General features: G+C 28.4%; 3 protein-coding genes across 11 annotated transcripts; 2 read left to right on the top strand and 1 right to left on the bottom strand.

Moving 5' to 3' along the window:
* Nucleotides 1-479: 479 nt before the first annotated feature.
* LOC123266514 (nuclear pore complex protein Nup50) lies at nt 480-5,214 on the top strand. 3 transcript variants are annotated; one of them, XM_044730793.1, is made up of 4 exons: nt 480-759; nt 948-1,108; nt 3,623-4,961; nt 5,160-5,214. In XM_044730793.1, the coding sequence occupies exons 2-3, from the start codon at nt 950-952 to the stop codon at nt 4,940-4,942; spliced, it is 1,479 nt and encodes a 492-aa protein (XP_044586728.1). In that variant the 5' UTR covers nt 480-759; nt 948-949; the 3' UTR covers nt 4,943-4,961; nt 5,160-5,214. The 3 variants fall into 3 exon arrangements, with proteins under 3 accessions (XP_044586728.1, XP_044586726.1, XP_044586729.1); XM_044730791.1 differs by lacking the exon at nt 5,160-5,214 and having other exon boundaries at nt 3,623-5,077; XM_044730794.1 differs by lacking the exons at nt 480-759; nt 5,160-5,214 and having other exon boundaries at nt 3,623-5,079.
* Nucleotides 5,215-5,894: 680 nt separating this feature from the next.
* Nucleotides 5,895-11,697, bottom strand: LOC123267730 (protein lin-9 homolog). Of its 7 annotated transcripts, none has more exons than XM_044732543.1 (4): nt 11,546-11,697; nt 10,184-10,526; nt 7,431-8,880; nt 5,895-6,246 (listed from the first exon to the last, which is right to left on the bottom strand). In XM_044732543.1, exons 1-4 carry the CDS (start codon nt 11,562-11,564, stop codon nt 6,055-6,057), a joined length of 2,004 nt encoding a protein of 667 aa, XP_044588478.1. In that variant the 5' UTR covers nt 11,565-11,697; the 3' UTR covers nt 5,895-6,054. The 7 variants fall into 7 exon arrangements, with proteins under 7 accessions (XP_044588478.1, XP_044588477.1, XP_044588482.1 ...); XM_044732542.1 differs by lacking the exon at nt 11,546-11,697 and adding an exon at nt 11,270-11,370; XM_044732547.1 differs by lacking the exon at nt 11,546-11,697 and adding an exon at nt 11,254-11,347.
* Nucleotides 11,698-14,486: 2,789 nt separating this feature from the next.
* LOC123267735 lies at nt 14,487-19,052 on the top strand. The gene is made up of 6 exons (XM_044732555.1): nt 14,487-14,716; nt 14,779-15,014; nt 15,075-15,181; nt 16,167-16,328; nt 16,386-16,878; nt 18,740-19,052. Exons 1-6 carry the CDS (start codon nt 14,529-14,531, stop codon nt 18,937-18,939), a joined length of 1,386 nt encoding a protein of 461 aa, XP_044588490.1. The 5' UTR covers nt 14,487-14,528; the 3' UTR covers nt 18,940-19,052.
* The last annotated feature ends 62 nt before the right edge of the window (nt 19,053-19,114 follow it).

Here is a 19,114-nt window from a genome sequence, read left to right as displayed (position 1 = left end):
ATGCCTCTCAATGTATATATATGTTGTATATAGTAAATTTATAATACATAATGTACTTTTTCACACACATTGTTTTTGCGCGCGCTTGCGCAGAATAAACTTTTGCACATACACTAGCGACACTACATACAAAATATAATAATAATGGATGCAAAACTTTTAAAAATTTTCAATTACTCATTATTCAGTACCCCTCTTACTTATTGTGATCAATTGCCGTTATTTTTTAATTTTTTAATTAAAAAAATAATCGTCCGCTGATTTTTGCGATTTGAATTTTCGCGCCATTTGTAAATTTTTTAAATTTCAATTAAATAATTGTAAAAAATAATTATTTATGTGAATTTAAGTTTAATTAGTTTTTTTAGGAATTAAGAAAAATAATTGAAGGAAAATTGCTCGCCATTTTGGAAATAACTGCACTGATTAATTTTCGCGGGCAAATTTACGGAATTTGAATTTTTTATTTATTTAGTTTTTTATTTTGTAATTGTTTGCGGAAATAACTATAGTTAAGTGATAATTCAAGGTAATTAGAGATGAATAGAGTTGTTGGTGAAAATTGTAGAGTATTAATGAATGAGTAATTAGGGAGGGTTGAAGTATTTGAAGTTGAGGTTAAGTGACATTTGTAAACTTGACTCACGCGCATCGTGTAAAAAAACAGCGTTGGAGAGCCTACATTTAGTTTTGATATTTAATACTGATATTATTTATTATTAATAAGATTTTTTAGGTAATAGTACGACGTATGTACAGGTAAATTATTTGCATTGATAATTTTTGTTATTTATTGTTTTTAATATGTGTATTAATATTTTTTGGCTTTTAGGTTAGGTTTAACGTGTATCAACAACTTTAGTGTTACAAAATATTTTATTAGTATTGTTTATTTTAAAAAAGTTGATTTTATTCTGTAATTATTATTTTTTATTTATTCATTGCAGTCATGGCAGGTAAAAGGAACGCAACTAGTGAATTGAACCACGACAATTGGAATAATGAGGAAGAACCAGAAGATGCGGGAACATTCACAGCCGCATCACCGGAGGAGTTACAGAAGAGAGTTGTTAAAACTGCTAAGCGGAGAATAGTTCCTGGATCAGAAGTAAATTTTTGTTTTTTTATTTATTTATATTGATATTGATTTTTATGTTTATATTAATTTTGATATTTATATTGATTTTAATATTTATATTAATATTAATAGCTATTTTTATTTTTATTTAACCACGTGGGCTGATTAATTAATTTTAAACTGTAAAAAATTAAGGACATGTCTATTTATACGTAAAAAAAAGTCCTGATAAATCTACGCCGCGTAAATATAAGGGCCTTAAATCTAAACTGTGTAAATGTAAAAGCCCTAATTTTCACGGTGCGAGGATTTATCAGGATTTTTTTGCGTGTAAAAAGACACTTCTAAGAACTAAAATTAAATTAGAAATCTAAAAATTTTAAGAATTTTTTTGATTAAAAAAATTATTGAAAAAAAAATTTCATTTGTAAAAAACTTGAAAAATTATTAGTGCAATTATTAAAAGATATTTTTCAGTTCTAATTTATTAAGTAAAAAAAAAAAATACTAAAATAAAAAACGTCTGCTAACTTTAGTAGTATAAAATAAAATGATACTGAATTTAAGGTATCACCCTCGCGACTTCCGTCGTCAAAAGTTTATGCTAGAGTGTATGGTACACATACTGGATAGTCATTATTGACAAGCCTAAAACTTTTTGCTGTTTATGTACTTATTTCAGCCAATCACGAACGAGAAACTGATCGTTTGAAAAGTCTGGCAATACTGCGTGAGCGTTGAGACATTTTATAGTGGTTATACTGGAGTGTTTTGGACTAACTGTAGACTAACCTCTGTTTTGACACATGCGTTTATTTATTTATTTACATACATTTATTCAGAAATATAATTACAATGTCTGAAAAATTGACTTATAAAGGACGATTCATAAAAAAAGTCCTTGAAAAACGACAGAAATCTCTAGCAAATATGAAAATAACTATGCAAATAACAAATAGAAAAAAAATAATTGACAATGTTTTGTTTTTTCAGAAAAATCAGTAACTAATTTTTTTATATTGATGTATTAACTGATTTTAAATTTTAGTATTTTTTTTATTTTTTCATCTGACTATTATTTTTATAACTTATGAAAGATTAATAAATATTATTATATTAAAATTGATAACTTTTTGAATTTTTATAAATATAGAAAAATACTTATTTTCATAAAATAATCATTGTTATTTTTTTTAAATAAATAAAATTAATAACTATAATATTACATCTAACGTAAATTAAACTTTTCAAATTTGTCAGCGCATGCGCGTCTCATACTTCTTTCGCGGTTCACAAAACTTGCGCTGTTGCCACAGCTTTATTAACGTATCCCCTCCTCGGCTAAAGTCTGGTAAATTTTTCATTACTTATTAATAAATATCTCTGAAACTGTGTGGTTATTATCAATGAATTTTTTTTTTTCAATTGTTAAGTTGTTAGTTAACGTTACTCTAGTTTTTTAAAAAGATCCTAAGAAAAGTTTCTAAGATATGAAAATGTTTGTAGGTAAATTTTTCGATATCCCGTATACCGTAATGTATAAGAGCGTTCAAAACTCAAACTTTGAAATTAAATATCTCGGAAACTAGATGGTCAAAAATTCTCAAATTGCGCCAATCAACGCAGAATTATATGAACATTAATCTGCCAAAGTTTAAAAAAAATCCTAAGAAAACGACTCTGGCGAGGGTAATACCTTAACAGACGTCTAAAAATTGTTTAGATTTTTGTAACAATTAAATTATTTTTTAATTTTTTATTTATTATCTGAGTTGAGGAAAATGTACAGGGGTATTAATCCTTTAGTACTTTTTCTAACAGATGTGGTGAGTAGTACATGTTCAAAAATACAATTGTCTTTAGAGTGTAAAATATAAAACAAAAAAAAAAACGATAAAGAAAATCAAATTTTCCAAGTGTAACAATTAAATTATAGTAAAAAAAATTTATCAAAAAAATTCCACATGTAAAAATTAAAAAAAAAAAAATAAAAATTACGAATTTTTCAAATGTATTTTTAGAATCAATTGTTATTGCTATAATTGATTCTATAAAAAAAAAATACATTTGGAAAAATTCGCAATTTTAATTTTTTTTTTTAATTTTTACATCTTGAATTTTTTTAATACATTTTTTTTTTTATTATAATTTAATTGTTATACAAAAATCTAAAAAAATTTTAGAAGTTTATTAAATTCACGGCTGCCCAATTTTAAAACACAGTAACTGCAAAATTTTTATATCTGATTTTTTTTAGCATTACTGTATTTCTCATAACTTAGACCTTAAATTTAAGTATTTTTTTTTTTTTTTAATATTTATATCCAAGTATTTTCTATTCATAAATAAAATTTTCTATCAATTTGGCGCGAAAACTTTTTTTTAATAAGAAAGATTAAAAAAAATTTTTAAATTCAGTATCATTTTATTTTATAATTGATTGGTTATAAAAAATCCAATAACAATCAGCCGTTAACTTCAGTATCAAAAAATAAAATCGATCAATAACAAAAAAAAAAATTATCTAACTAAAAATTCTTCCAGGCTCCTCCAACAAAGAACGCATTCGGTAGTTTCTCCGGCTTCAAAGTATCCTCAGCAGCGCCGACATCAGCATTTAGTTTCCTGAGCAAATCAAGCACGACGACCGCCAGCTTACCAACTTCCACGGCGACAAAAACTACCAGCATTTTCTCAAAAATAACCCCAACCACCAACGGTACAAAAGCCACGGACAACGGCCTCTCTTCATCATCCAGCACTAAGCTTAACGACTCTTCAAAGCCAACCACCACGACCACCCCCACCACCACCACCAGCAGCATCATCGCCAAGTCTACCAATAAAGTCGAGGAAGCTGCAAACAAAAACAAGGAGATATTCGCGATGTCGTCCGAGTACTACGCGAAGCTAAAGGACCTGAACCAAAGCGTGAGCCAGTGGATAAAAACCCACGTCGATTCGAACGCGTTTTGCATCCTGTCTCCAATTTTCCGCGACTACGAAAATCATCTCAAGATAATCCAGATCCAGTACGGCAAGTCTTGCGAAAAAGAAAAGTCTAGCCAAGAAGAAGAAAAGAAGAAGAGTCCAAGTGGGATTTTCACATCTGGTCAATCCACAGCGTCAACTTCAGCCCCGGTATCTTCATCAGCATCAACTTCTGTTGAACTTCCGTCGAGTGACAAGCCACCAGCTTCTATCTTTAGGTCAACGCAATCCAAAAGTATCTTCAGCGGAATTTCCAGCGCGACATCTTCAGCTAAAGAATTGTCAAGCAATAAAGAAGCAGACTCTGATAAAAATAAAAATGCTAGTTCAATTGAAAAAAAATCTCTGACATTCCCACAGACAACTTCGCTGTTCAGCTTCGGAAGTTCTAATTCAGGATCTCCAGCAAGCTTCACTTTCGGATCAGCGAAGCCTCATAGCTTCAATATCGGCAAGTGCGTTCCCGAGGAGAGCAGGGATGAAGACAAAGACGATGAAGATGAACCGCCGAAGGTTGAAATTAAGCCTGTTACCGAAGAAGGAGCCATTTATGAAAAAAGGTGCAAAGTTTATCTGAAAAATAAAGAAACTGGCGCGTTTAGCGACCGCGGAATTGGAGTTCTTTTCCTTAAGCCCACGCCGAATGAAAAAACACAGCTGATTGTACGCGCTGAGACCACTCTTGGGAACTTGCTGCTAAACACCTTGCTGACTAAAGCTGTTCCCACTAAGAAAATTAATAAAAACACAGTGATGCTGATGTGCTTGCCCCTTGCTGACTCCAAACCTCCTCCAGTTCCGGTTTACCTCAGGGTTAAGACTTCCGAGGACGCTGATGCTCTTCTGGAGGCTTTAGAGAGTAATAAAAAATAGGTTTTGTATTATGTAATTACAATGGCTGCGTTCAGGTTTACTAAGTTCTGAGGAGGGCTGACTTTATCTACCAAAAAAATTAATTTTAAACACACTTAAATAAATATACCTTGAATTGTTTTATTATAGATTTAAAAAAAAAATAATATAGTTATTTTAAGTTGTTGCTACAAGATATGCTCAGATCTGCTAAGAACTTGGTAAACTTGAATGCAGCCAATGATTAATAAAAGTTTTTTTTGGAGTATCGATTTGTCGGTAGACAAAAAAAGTAACAAAATTATTCATGCAATTGATTTAGTTTCAATTGAATTCTTATTTTGTTTAATTGTAAGTTCTGGAATAATTTAAATTCACACTGTAATTGTATTTAAATAAATTATAATAAAATATTATTCTTAATTAATTAACTAATTACACGGAAAATTTTTTATTAAACTATTTTTTTTTATTTCAATTTAAAATACGTAAAAATTTCGGTGATTTAAAATACTTTGAATTTTTTTTCAGTAATTGTTATTAATTATAATTAAAGAGCGCACTGAAATAAATTTAGATAATTTAATTTTTTATTTAAATATTTGTAACTCAAATTAAGATTATGTAAATAATTATAATAAAAACAATAAATAAAATTCATTTTTTTTTTTTAATACTTAAGCTGAAAATTAAATTATTTTTATTAATAATAATGAAACACCATTAAAAATAATTTGAAAAATTTTTTTATCAAATTTAATTAATTTTTACAATATCACTAATCATTACAATAATTATTGGTATTAATATATATTGTTATAAATATACAGTGCGTTTTATTTATAACATTTATTTGACAATAAAAGTGTACAATAATTCTAGATTTTAACACTAAGTAAATAATTGAACCATCAACTTAATCATTCGCAAGAAAATTTAAACCTTTGCTCAATCATTAAAATTAGTCACTCAATTAATTTAAAAAAGAAAGTATTAATTATTATCATTAATTCATATCGATAAACTTTTTACATAATTCTTTAACAGCCGTAAAAATTCCACCGGCAATTAATAACAGCGTTGCTTAAATAAAATAAAATAAAATTTGAAGCAAAAAAAATTTATTGGCTTATCTAAGCTTTGGGAGCCATGAACGGCGTCAATCCTCCCATTTGTCCAAGGCCAAGTTGAATGTGTTTCATGTGAATTTCAACGCAATTTTGAAATACTTGCTGGTTCTTGGGGTTCAATTTTGATCTTATTTGCTCCATTGTACCTTGCAGGACTTTTAACTCGTAGGCGTTGCGGTCAGAGTCTGATAGTGACTGAAAAAATAAAGTTTTAAATTATAATTATTTAAAAATTATAAATTTTGTCTAAAAAAATTCCAACAATTCTAATAATAAATATAAAACTAAAATTATCAGATAAATTTTTCTCAATAAATTATTAAAAAAAATTTTTTTCATATTTATAAAAATGTACAATTTCTTTAATATTTATATTAATAACTATTTTTATTTTAATTTAACCACGTAGGCTGATTAATTAATTTTGAATAGTAAAAAATTAAAAAATTTTAATTAAATTAGACATCTAAAAATTTTACGAATTTTTTTTATTAAAAAACTTATCGTAAAAAAAAATTTTATTTGTAAAAAACTTGAAAAACTATAAGTGCAATTTTTTTTAAATATTTTTTAGTTCTAATTTAATGAATGAAAAAAAAAAAATAATAAAATAAAAAACGTCGGCTAACTTTAGTACTGTGAAATAAAATAATACTGAATTTAACATAAATTTAAATATAAATTATCCGGAAAAAAGTCCCGGTGAAAAGCCATAAGGGCGTATAAAAAATTTTTTTTTTGGAGAACCGACGTATTTTTTCATGAAATTACCAGAAATACAAAAAAAATTTTTTTGGACTTGGAAAAAAAAAATAAAATTTCTATTATATGCCCTTATGATATCCAAGGTGGGTCCCGGCAGCCGTACACGGAAAAAACAAGATGACACTTAATATCATCCCAGATGATACTGAGTAAAAAAAAAATTTCAGATAGTAGCTAGTATAATCTAGATTACAATGAGTATAATCCAAATTACAATAAGTATAATTCAGATATCACTCAGTATAATCTGAATTTTTTTTAGCTACAATCTGAAATTTTTTTTCACCACAGATATCACTGAGTATAATCTGGGATGATATCCAGTGTCATCTTGTTCTTTCCGTGTAAGAGCGTATAAAAAAAATTTTTTTCGGGAATCAACTTATTTTTGAATAAAACGTGCAGAAATGGAAAAAAAAATTTTTCTCCAAACTAAAAATTTTTTTGGACTTAAAAAAAAATTAAATTTTTATTATACGCCCTTATGGCATCTGTTACGCAATTTATAAAACTGTAAAATTTTCTTTTAAGTTGTAATTAAATTAATAAAATAAAAAAATTGTATTGTCTGGTAATTTTAGTGTCAATAAATAAATAAATAAAAAAAAAATTACCTTGACTTGAAGCATCAAAGCAGTTAAATCAGTAACCAGCTGGTCCATCTTAGAAGGTCCTTTATCACTCATAATATTATGCCTAGAAACCATATCAGCAGCTTCTTGCCTGCACCGTTCTCTCAAATGACTCGGAGCAAGCATCGCAGCAATACTCGGCTCCGGAGCAATTTCCTGACATAGTTCCTGAACATCATTCAAGTAATCCTGCAAGCTAGCGTTCATTTTCTCCAGCTCGACAACAATAGCTGCGTACTTGCGTTCAAAATCCTGGGGCAATTCATCCCCAAAGGACTTGCTTTTTTCCGCAGCAGTGTTCAGCTCCTTGATCTTCTGGATCCTCAATTTCTTTGCGTTCAAGATCTTGGTGACTCTGACAATATTATCCAGCAGTCTTATCGGGTAGCCATTGATCACGCCGCCAAGTTGGGACTTCTTAGCCGAGGATATGGCGGCGTTGGAGATCAGCGGATCATTATTGACCCTCGGAGAGCGCAACTTGAGGGCGTAAGGAGGCGAAGGGACGTAGCTGATGTGCCTAGGTCGGAATTTTTGAGAGAACGACGAGACACTGATGGTCTCCGGAGGGTCATTGGACAGGACTTCATAATCCGGGACACTGTGAGTGCCCAGACCGCCTCGCTCGAAGGTTATTCTGTAGGTATTGTTGCTAGTGTCCACAGCGTCGATGCTTCCAGTGAACAAACCATCCTGAGGCTTTCTGAGCCTCGCAGTGACCTTCTGGCCAATCACCAGCTGAAGAGGGATCTCCGGCGGCAAATCTTTGAAGCTGTTCACGTCTCCAGTCTTTCTCTGCTGGAGCATCCGGATTTTCTGTCTCTTGCGCTCCAGCTCCTTCCGCTCCTCCTCGAAGAAGGATTGAGAGCAGCGACGGGGTTTTCCCATCATTCTCCTGATCTTGCACCACTCGACTCGGGTCAGCTTGCGCGACTTCAGCTGAGGGAAAGATTCCTTCAAGCAGATCATGAAGTCGTTGTCGCCCTCGAACAGTGTCTTGTCGATGTTGCTGTAGAACCACTCGTAGCAGACCCACTTGTGGGCTTTTGGCAGCTTCAACAAGTTTCGGAGTCTCATCCCGATCTTCTGCCCGATTCTGCGGTCTGGAGAACTCGGTCTCACGGCCTTTAAGGGCTCCTTTACTTTTTCTTTCTCCCGGGTCTTTTCTTTGATTTTTTCCTTGTCTTTTTCTTTTTCCTTGTCTTTGTCTTTGTCTTTGTCCTTGTCCTTTTCTTTTTTCACGGAGGATACTTTTGATGGAGTTGGTGCCGGTGGTGGTGGAGGTGTCGGTGGAGGAGGGACTGGCTTTTCACGCTCTGGCTTCTTTTTCTCCTCAACTGCTGGACTTTTTGGGAGCTTCTTCGCTGAAGATGGTTTTAACATTCTACGGGGTGATTGTTTTACCTCTGGGGTTCCTGGTTCTTTTTTTATTCTGGAAATTATTTTTATTTTTAAAATTGAAATTTATAATTTGAAAAATTTAATAATACTGAATTTATTAGACATTTGATAATTAAATTTTTATCAAAAAAATTTCATGTTAAAATTTAAAAAAAATTACAAGTGTGAATTTTTTTAAATATTTTTTTGTGATTAATTATAAAAATTCAAAAATTTATCAGATGTTTGCTAATTTCAATATAAAATTTATAAAAAGAAATTGTAGATTTGTAGAATTAAAGAAAAAAAAAATTATTATTTTTATTTAAAAAATTGAAATTTAGTTTAAAAAAGAATAATTGAATAATACTGAATTTACCAAACATTTAATAATTAAATTTTTATTAAAAAAATTTCATGTAAAAATTTTTAAATAATTACAAGTGTGAATTTTTTAAAATATTTTTTTGTGATTGATTATAAAAATTCAAAGAATTGTCAGATGTCTGCTAATTTCAGTATTTTTAAATTTATAAAAAGAATTATAATAATTTTGAATAATTATTTATATTTTTAAAATTGAAATTTAGCTTAAGAAAAAAAAATTTAATAATACTGAATTTACCGGACATTTAATAATTTAATTTTTATTAAAAAAATTTCACTTCAAAATTTAAAAAAAATTACAAGTGTAAATTTTTTAAAATATTTTTTTATAGTAAATTACAAAAATTCAAAAATTTGTCAGATATCTTGTAATTTCAGTATAAAATTTATTAAAAAAAAAAAATTGTAAATTTGTAGAATTAAAAAAAAATTATAATAATTTTTATTTTTAAAATTGATATTTAGTTTTAAAAAAAATTTAATAACACTGAATTTACCAGATAAGACATTTAATAATTAAATTTTTATTAAAAAAATTTCACGCTTAAATTTTTAAAAATTACAAGTGTGAATTTTTTTATAGTTAATTATAAAAATTCAAAAAATTGTCAGACGTTTGCTAATTTCAGTATTATAAAATTTATAAAAAAGTTGTAAGTTTGTAGAATTAAACAAAATCGTAATTTTTATTTTGAAAATTGAAATTGTTTAAAAAAAAAATTAATAAAATTGAATTTATCAGACATTTAATAATTAAATTTTTATTAAAAAAATTTCACGTTAGAATTTTTAAAAAATTACAAGTCTGAATTTATTTAATTTTTTTTTTATAATAAATTATAAAAACCCAAAAAATTCTCCGATGTCTGCTAATTTCAGTATTATAAATTTTATAAAAAAAATTGTAAATTTGTAAAATGAAAAAAAAAATTATAATTTTTAATAAATAATTGATTTGAAATAAATACCTGTGGTGAGGATGATTGACAAGAATATCATCATAAAATAATTTATTCTTCTTTCGAATTCTCGCAGGCATGCCTCGTCTGTTTAAAACCTGGACCGGCTGAGGTGGGTTAGCCTTCTTTGGAGGAGGCTTAGTTCCAACTCTTTGAAGCCCCAGTGCAGCTGGTCCCAACTCAGGCATTGGCTCAGAGTCCTCTTCGTCCATCTCCATCGAATTGTTACCGTAAGAGTGTTCGTCTATGTCCATCTCTTCCTCGTCATCCTCATCTCGCTTCTCCTGCTTTATCTCGTCCACCTTCGGAAAACCACCATTCTTCATCGACAGCAAAGTCTCTGCTGACTCGTCTGCAAAATAAATTAAAATATCAATTTTAATTCTATAATAATAATTATTATTATTATTAATTTTTTTAATAGAATTTCAAAATAATTAAAATGAAAAAATTTAAATAAAAAATTTTTAAAAATTAAATATTTTTAATTTAAATAATTTATAATAATAAAAATTTGTAAACTTATTTAACTTTTGCAATATTAATAAAATTAAATAAAAAATGTGCGTTTTAAAAAATTAAATATTTTTAATTTAAATAATTAATAATAATAGCAAGTTCTAAAATTATTTAATTTTTGCAATATTAATAAAATTAAATTATAAAAAATTATCATTGAAATTTAACAAAAAAATTCAAAATTATTTTTCCGTACTTAATTTATATCTTTATAATATTCTCCGGTAAAAATAATTTTCACTGAAGCGAACAAAATAAAAAAAAGTAAAAATTAAATAAAATAATTACAAATCTAAAAAAGTGACATTGACGTTTAAATCTAAATTTAAAAAACATCAAGTGACAATATAATATTTTGCACAATTATATCTCCAACATAACCAACGGGCTCGCTGTACTAGGCACGAGTTGTAAAAACAAAATACACTTTACTGACGGTTAGATTTTTAAAAACAAACTTGGAAAAAAAAACAGCGGACTTGATTTAACATAATAAATAAATAATTGAATAAAATAACATCAACAATTATGATATTTAACATTTAGAAAAAAAATATTACTAATAAGTATTTATACAAAACGATTGTTCGATAAATCGACTAGCTGATGGTACAGGCTCGAGCATACGACGGTCCCGCTTGAATTCTGCATTGGTCATTTTTGAAATTTTGAACACATACGATGTTGATTTTGTTAAATTACAACCACCGAAAAATACTAAGGTGTACTCGCTAAAATTATTGCTCCACTTAAACACTGATTTTCGACAACCAAGTACACGTAATTTTTAATGCTACAAATACTGATAAATAAATAATTATCAAAAGGTAAATATGATAAAAATAAACTTACTTTCAATCGTGTCGGCCATTTCTATTATAATAACTGAGGCATTATGGGTACGTGTTTCCGCCAAAGCATGTTCATTACCCCGCGCCCCTACTTTGGCGTCTGCGCGTCACTTCTCACGCATGCGCAATATCTGCGCGGTGGATGTTGAAGTCCACTTCCGGTTTTATGTCATTTATTTATATTATTTATTTATTAATTAATTATCGATTAAAGTTTTGTTTAGATAAAATAAAATTTATTATTTCATTTATTGTACTTTATAATTACGTGAGTAAGTAATTTTTTCCACACGAAAATTTTACTTCACTTATTCTTGTTAAATGAATTTTCACAAATTGAGACAGAGTACATTGTTTAATAAAAAAAATGACGGTCAGAAAACAAGTGAGTAATGAAATTAATATTGTAAAAATTAATTTATACGAGTGAATTTATTTGGTGCTTAGAAAACATTATTATAAATAATACTTGTTATTATTATTTAAATAAATAAAATTCAAAGTTTTGAAAATTAGTTAAGAAAGTGACAACTAGATGGTGGTGAAAGTTGTTTTTTAAATCTATAAAAGGTTTATTAATTATACAAATATCGATACTCAGGTTTAGTTCTAAAATGTTAAACTTTACATTTCTTTAAGAATTAAATAATAACAAACAAATAGCGACAAAAAAGATTATTTTATTTTTGTAAAATATTTTTTGACAGTTATTCTATCTTTAGATTCATAAAAATATGACAGTAAAGAATAAGATAGATAAGATAGTGAAGTCGTTAGCTGGTAGTGGTTAATTTTTTGAATTTCTATCAAAAATTAATTACAAATAGCAATCTTTCAATCACTATGTGACTGCCGTGACTTATGAACTATAAATAAATGAAATTTTGTTTTATTGAATAATGACTTTTGTTAAATTGCACAGTAATTTTTGAACTATCGACGTTTTTAAGGTTTTACCCTCGCCAGAGTCGTTTTCTTGGGATTTTTAAACTTTGGCAGATTAATGTTCATATAATTCTGCGTCGATTGGTGCAATTTGAGAATTTTTGACCATCTAGTTTCCGAGATATTTAATTTCAAAGTTTGAGTTTTGAACGCTCTTATACATTACGGTATACGGGATATCGAAAAATTTACCTACAAACATTTTTATATCTTAGAAACTTTTCTTAGGATCTTTTTAAAAAACTAGAGTAACGTTAACTAACAACTTAACAATTGAAAAAAAAAAAATTCATTGATAATAACCACACAGTTTCAGAGATATTTATTAATAAGTAATGAAAAATTTACCAGACTTTAGCCGAGGAGGGGATACGTTAATAAAGCTGTGGCAACAGCGCAAGTTTTGTGAGCCGCGAAAGAAGTATGAGACGCGCATGCGCTGACAAATTTGAAAAGTTTAATTTACGTTAGATGTAATATTATAGTTATTAATTTTATTTATTTAAAAAAAATAACAATGATTATTTTATGAAAATAAGTATTTTTCTATATTTATAAAAATTCAAAAAGTTATCAATTTTAATATAATAATATTTATTAATCTTTCATAAGTTATAAAAATAATAGTCAGATGAAAAATAAAAAAAATACTAAAATTTAAAATCAGTTAATATATCAACATAAAAAATTAGTTACTGATTTTTCTGAAAAAAAAGAAAACATTATTGTCAATTATTTTTTCTATTTGTTATTTGCATAGTTATTTTCATATTTGCTAGAGATTTCTGTCGTTTTTCAAGGACTTTTTATGAATCGTCCTTTATAAGTCAATTTTTCAGACATTGTAATTATATTTCTGAATCAATGTATGTAAATAAATAAATAAACGCATGTGTCAAAACAGAGGTTAGTCTACAGTTAGTCCAAAACACTACAGTATAACCACTATAAAATGTCTCAACGCTCACGCAGTAGTTGCCAGACTTTTCAAACGATCAGTTTCTCGTTCGTGATTGGCTGAAATAAGTACATAAGCAGCAAAAAGTTTTAGGCTTGTCAATAATGACTATCCAGTATGTGTACCATACACTCTAGCATAAACTTTGACGACGGAAGTCGCGAGGGTGATATTTAAAGATGTAAACTCATCCCGATGTTACACTCATCAAGAGCTTTCATTTGAGTACCCACATGCATTTTTTATATATTTTTCATATATACATATATATAATATGTATAAATATATGAAAAAATTGATGTAGGTACTCAAATGAAAGGTCTTGATGAGTGTAATACCGAGATGAGCTTATATCTTTAAAAATGTCAGTAGTTGACAAGATATAAGGTCATTTCTTAATTATTGACATTTTTAAAGATGTAAACTCATCCCGATGTTACACTCATCAAGAGCTTTCATTTGAGTACCCACATGCATTTTTTATATATTTTTCATATATACATATATATATAATATATATAAATATATAAAAAATTGATGTGGGTACTCAAATGAAAGGTCTTGACGAATGTAACATCGGGGTGAGCTTATATCTTTAAAAATGTCAATAGTTCATAAGACACAAGGTAATTTCTTAATTATGTAACTAGAGCAGATAGTGCATTTTCGAATGCAGCCTAAATACTTATCATCATAAATTGACTATTGGTGAGAATGATATGAAACCTTGAAAAGGCACAACTCCAGATCAAGACATTTCTAATGATACCCAATTTAACCATAAAACCCATTTTATCATATAAATACACTGGCCATAAAATTTTTCTCATTCTCTTAATAATATAGATAATAAAAATACTTCTAATAATTTTTTTTTTAATTTTACATGTAGAATTTTTTTAATAATTATTTTACTGCTATAAATTATAAAAAAAATTTCTAATGTCTGTCACAAAAAAATATCAATTAAGTTTTAAGTAAAAAAAAAAAAAAAAAAAAAAAACAAACATTTGAAGGGTGTTTTGTTTTGTTCTAAATTGTCAATAACATACACGTTTAAAATGACGCCTCACGACAGATTATGGTTATTTTTAAAATCATCTTCACTACGATGAATATTTATATAATAATTACCAATACTATTTACACAGAGTCGTTAGAAATTTATTGCAGAGACAAAGACCGGTTGATTGTTTCGGATACTTTGGACGAGTATCTGTTAGTTGACGCCGTGCTTGGCTCAACTATAAAACTTCAGTGTCATTTTTGGTATTTACAAGTGTTATTAATAATATGATATTTATAATAATAATAATAAAAATTGTTGACAGTCAAGAGTTGAGTAACAAAGAAGCAAGACTGTGGTACGTGCAAGACAGATTCAAAGATTTTGCTGAAGTTGAAGTTCAGTTCGATATGAACAATAACGCGTCCTACGATCGTGTTCACTTGACTTCGGACTCTGATCTGGTTTTTATGAGCTTTGAAAAGGAAGATGCTGGAATTTATAGGTGCCATGGACAATTGGGAGAGGATGTAGAAAATAAATTTAATTATCGACTCGAACGTGAATATTTATTTATGAAATTTTATTAAATTAATTAATTTATCTATTTTAATTTTTTAGCAATTTTTGAAAGAAATCAAACGCGTGATAAAATTCATTACGGAAATTTAACAGATTATGAAGAATATAGACAAATAAATTTAGTTCCTGTAGCTCATAGATTTGCTGTAAGTATTTTAAAAAATTTTACATCAATTAAAATATAATGAAAAAAAAAGTTCCAATTGTAAAAATTTAAAAAAATTATAAATGTTAATTTTTTAAAATATTTTTTATAATAATTGATTTTTTACAAAAATTATTAAATTATCATTGAACAAAAAAAAAGTATATCAATAAAATAAACTAGCAACCTTGCGGTCACTATGTGACTGCCGTGACTTGTGAACTATAAATAAATAAAATTTTGCTTCATTAAATAATGAATTTTGTTAAATTGCACTGTACTTTCTTAAATATTGACGTTTTTAAAGATATAAGTTCATCCCGATATTACACTCATCAAGAGCTTTTATTTGAATACCCACATGCATTTTTATATATTTTTCATATATACATGTATATATGAAATATATATATATATGAAAAATTGATGTGGGTACTCAAATGAAAGGTCTCAATAAGTGTAATATTGAGATGAGCTTATATCATTAAAAATGTCAGTAGGTGACAAGATAGCAAGGTCATTTCTTAATTATTGACATTTTTAATGATATGAGTTCATCCCGATGTTCCACTCATCAAGAGCTTTCATTTGAGTACCCACATACATTTTTGATATATTTTTCATATATATATATATAATATACATAAATATATGAAAAATTGATGTGAGTACTCAAATGAAAGGTCTCGATGAGTGTAATATCGGGATGAGCTTATATTTTTAAAAATGTCAATAGTTCACAAGATACAAGGTCATTTCTTAATTATGTATCTCGAGATAGAAATTCGAATGCAGCCTCAATACTTATCGTAATAAATTGATTATCGGTGAGAATGATATGAAACGTTGAAAAGGCACAAATTCAAATCAAGACCTTTGCAATGACATTAAATTTCACTAAAAAAACCGATTTTATCATATGACTATCCTGGACACCAAATTTTTCTTATTCTCTTAATAATGTCGATAATCACTATAAACAATAGGTATCATTAATGAAGCCTCTGGCAAAGATACGCGAAGCTGGAATAATTCTAGAAGTAATAACAGAGTGGTCACCATGGACTCCTTGCGCAAGATGCGCAGAAAACAGAGGCATAAAGACCAGCCTTGCTCAATGTCGACTAAGAAGTCGCATCTCACCTGCCGTAAGAAATATAAAATATTATTAATTATAATTTAAACGAAAGTATTTTAATTTCCAGAAACCAATATTAAAAAACGGAGACTTTGAATTTTTCTTCACAAGATCTCCGCTGCTGCCTTGCAGGTCGGTCTTGTTAAACTTCCTGTTTCCAGCAGTAAGCGCAGTGGTGAGAAATTTACCAGAATTTTTATTAGAACAACCGTGCGATAATTGCAAGAAGAAGAAAAAAGCTAGAAAAGACAAATTTAAGTACAAGAAGACGTTGACTTTAATGGAGGGCGAGCATTTTTCGATAGGGTGTCCTGACGCAGATGTGGACTCGGTTGTCATCTGGAGAAAAGACGGACTTATTATGAAACCGGGAATCAAAACAGTGTACAGTTTATTTGAGAATGAAAATGAACATCACGCTCACGTTGATCCTTTTTTGACGCTCTATCTCGTGCAAGTTACTCAAAATGAGAAGGGCAATTACACTTGTTACATCGACGGTCAGAAGATTTTGCAGCTTAGGATTTATATAAGGTCCAATGAAGCCTTTTTTACCTCAGGTAATTTTTTAAAATAAAAAAAAAATACAAACTACTAAAATTAAATTAAATTTTAAAAAAGGCCAGTCGGTAGCCGAAATTGAAGTAGATTTCTCAAATAAAGAAAATTGATTTTTTATAAAATAATTTTAATCATAATAATATTTAACTTAATTAACTGATTAAAAAAATTTTAAACTATTTAGAACTAATTTTGTTCAAACAATTATATTTTAAAGTAAAATATTCCTCGAATATTTATCAAACAATTTTGAAGACTATGAGATTTTATTTATCAATGTTTAAATTTTAAGTGACTGTTTAGGAACAACAGTTTCCAAGTTATTCAGAATTTTGAAACCGGATAAAAGTTTAATTGAATGAAACAATATTTAGAATTAATTTGTCACATATTTACTGACGCCAATTTTAAAACGGCTGCAACAGTAAAACTTTTCCATTAAACGAACTCTAAAGGGAGTAATATTGAAGATATTATTACTTCTAAGGAGTGAAAATTAAAGTTTAAGGGAGGAACTCCATGAAAAGCCTCAAAATCGGTCATTTTTTAAAAATATTTTTAAAGGTGATAAAATAATTTTATTGTTTTTAAACTTTAATACAACTTTATTGAACCTTTCTAGAATACGAAAGTAATTTTTTTTTTCTTTCAAAATGGCTGCTCAGAATAATTTTTTGTCTGCTGCCCCCGACGCGAGGTCCCAAACTGCTCTGCTTATCACTTATCAACCATTGATTTGAAACAAAAAAATTGAAGTGTTTTCTTTTTAGGGCATATTAACGGAAAGGATAAACCTATAAAATTAAAAAAAAGTATTAAATTCAATATAAAATAAGCCTTTGAAAAAAAAGTCAGAATTTAGGGCTATTTTTTTGACATTTGTGACTCCAAAAAGTATTTTATCAACGCGAAATATCTGAAAATTTAGGTTTATCCTTCCGATAGTAATGTAGAGAAAGGCCTCACCAAATTTCCGACAAATCGGTCGATAAATTTTTGAACTACATCACAAGTAGTTTTTAAAAATACAGTCAATAAAAGAGCTTCACGGCTGCCCAATTTTAAAACACAGAAACTGCAAAATTTTTATACCTGATTTTTTTCAGCATTGCTGCATTTCTTATAACTTTTAGACCTTAATTTTAAGTAATTTTTCTTAAAAATATTTATATTCAAGTATTTTCTATTCATAAATCAAATTTTTAATCAATTTGGCGCGCAAACTTTTTTGTTTAATAAGAAAAATTTTTAAAAATCTTAAAATTGTCAGTTACTGTGTTTTAAAATTGGGCAGCCGTTCGGTATGCAATTTACCGAATTTCAATATCTTATCTAGTTCACTAATTACACCAAGATCAAGTGGTAAAAACATCAATTTTTACGATTTTCAAAATTTTTAAATCCTGTCATTTCCAAATTACTCGTCTGATTAAACTCATCTTCGAACTTAACCTTGGTCTTTATCGATAGGCAAAGCATATTGAGTTTTAGAAGAATCGGATATAAATTGAAAACGCTATCGTGCTTACAAGCCGCGTTAAATATATAAACTTTGGAACAAACTAGACAGTAAAAACTTTTTCGTCATTTTGTAGAGTGTTAAAATTTGTGTTTTGAATATTACACTCTAGTGTGTAGAATTTAACATTCTAGTGTGTAATATTCAACACACAAATTTTAACACTCTACAAAATGACGAAAAATTTTTTACTGTATATATTTTCTGACTCAGTTTATCGAGCTGAGTCAGAAAATGGCTAAATTTTTTAAAAGTTGCGCCATGAGGACGGCTGCAATAGTTAGATTTTTATGAAATCTACTAAAAATAAATCAAACTTTAGTAAACAATTCATTTTTCAGCTTTTCTTCGACACATGAAGTACTTAGGATACGTGCTACTAATAGCGTTCTTCGGCTACTGCGCAGGAGTCTTCATACTCTGGAGAAACCGGCACAAGTATCCGAAATATACCTTCGAAAAATTCATGGAAGAGCGTGGTAAAAAAAAAGACCAAGAAGAGCAGGAATTTTTGTGGATGGAGGAAGCTGTTGGCGATTAATTTTTCTAATCAGCACAATGTTGATGATTAGATTTTAATTTAAACGACATTGGACTTTTAACTAAAAGGAGATATTTATATTTATATTAATTTAACCAGTTTAATTCAACAGTTAGTTCATTGGTTGAAGGTATTAGTGCGCATGCACACATGTTACACAAAGTGAAAGGCCTTA

Source organism: Cotesia glomerata, linkage group LG6 (assembly GCF_020080835.1).
Source record: "Cotesia glomerata isolate CgM1 linkage group LG6, MPM_Cglom_v2.3, whole genome shotgun sequence".
Classification (NCBI taxonomy): domain Eukaryota; kingdom Metazoa; phylum Arthropoda; class Insecta; order Hymenoptera; family Braconidae; genus Cotesia; species Cotesia glomerata.
Note: the sequence above shows the minus strand (reverse complement) of the source record. Positions and strands in the feature narration are given on the sequence as shown.

Excerpts from the sequence above, each read along its gene's own strand:
- LOC123267730 (XM_044732542.1), bottom strand. The coding sequence starts at position 11,351 with ATGACCAATGCAGAATTCAAGCGGGACCGTCGTATGCTCGAGCCTGTA. Across the intron at positions 10,527-11,269 it reads ATTTATCGAACAATCGTTTT|ACGAGTCAGCAGAGACTTTG; the intron begins GTATAAATACTT and ends TTTATTTTGCAG. Across the intron at positions 8,881-10,183 it reads GTCAATCATCCTCACCACAG|AATAAAAAAAGAACCAGGAA; the intron begins GTATTTATTTCA and ends AATAATTTCCAG.
- LOC123266514 (XM_044730793.1), top strand. The coding sequence starts at position 950 with ATGGCAGGTAAAAGGAACGCAACTAGTGAATTGAACCACGACAATTGG. Across the intron at positions 1,109-3,622 it reads GAATAGTTCCTGGATCAGAA|GCTCCTCCAACAAAGAACGC; the intron begins GTAAATTTTTGT and ends AAATTCTTCCAG.
- LOC123267735 (XM_044732555.1), top strand. The coding sequence starts at position 14,529 with ATGGTTATTTTTAAAATCATCTTCACTACGATGAATATTTATATAATA. Across the intron at positions 14,717-14,778 it reads AAACTTCAGTGTCATTTTTG|TCAAGAGTTGAGTAACAAAG; the intron begins GTATTTACAAGT and ends AATTGTTGACAG. Across the intron at positions 15,015-15,074 it reads ATTTAATTATCGACTCGAAC|CAATTTTTGAAAGAAATCAA; the intron begins GTGAATATTTAT and ends TTAATTTTTTAG.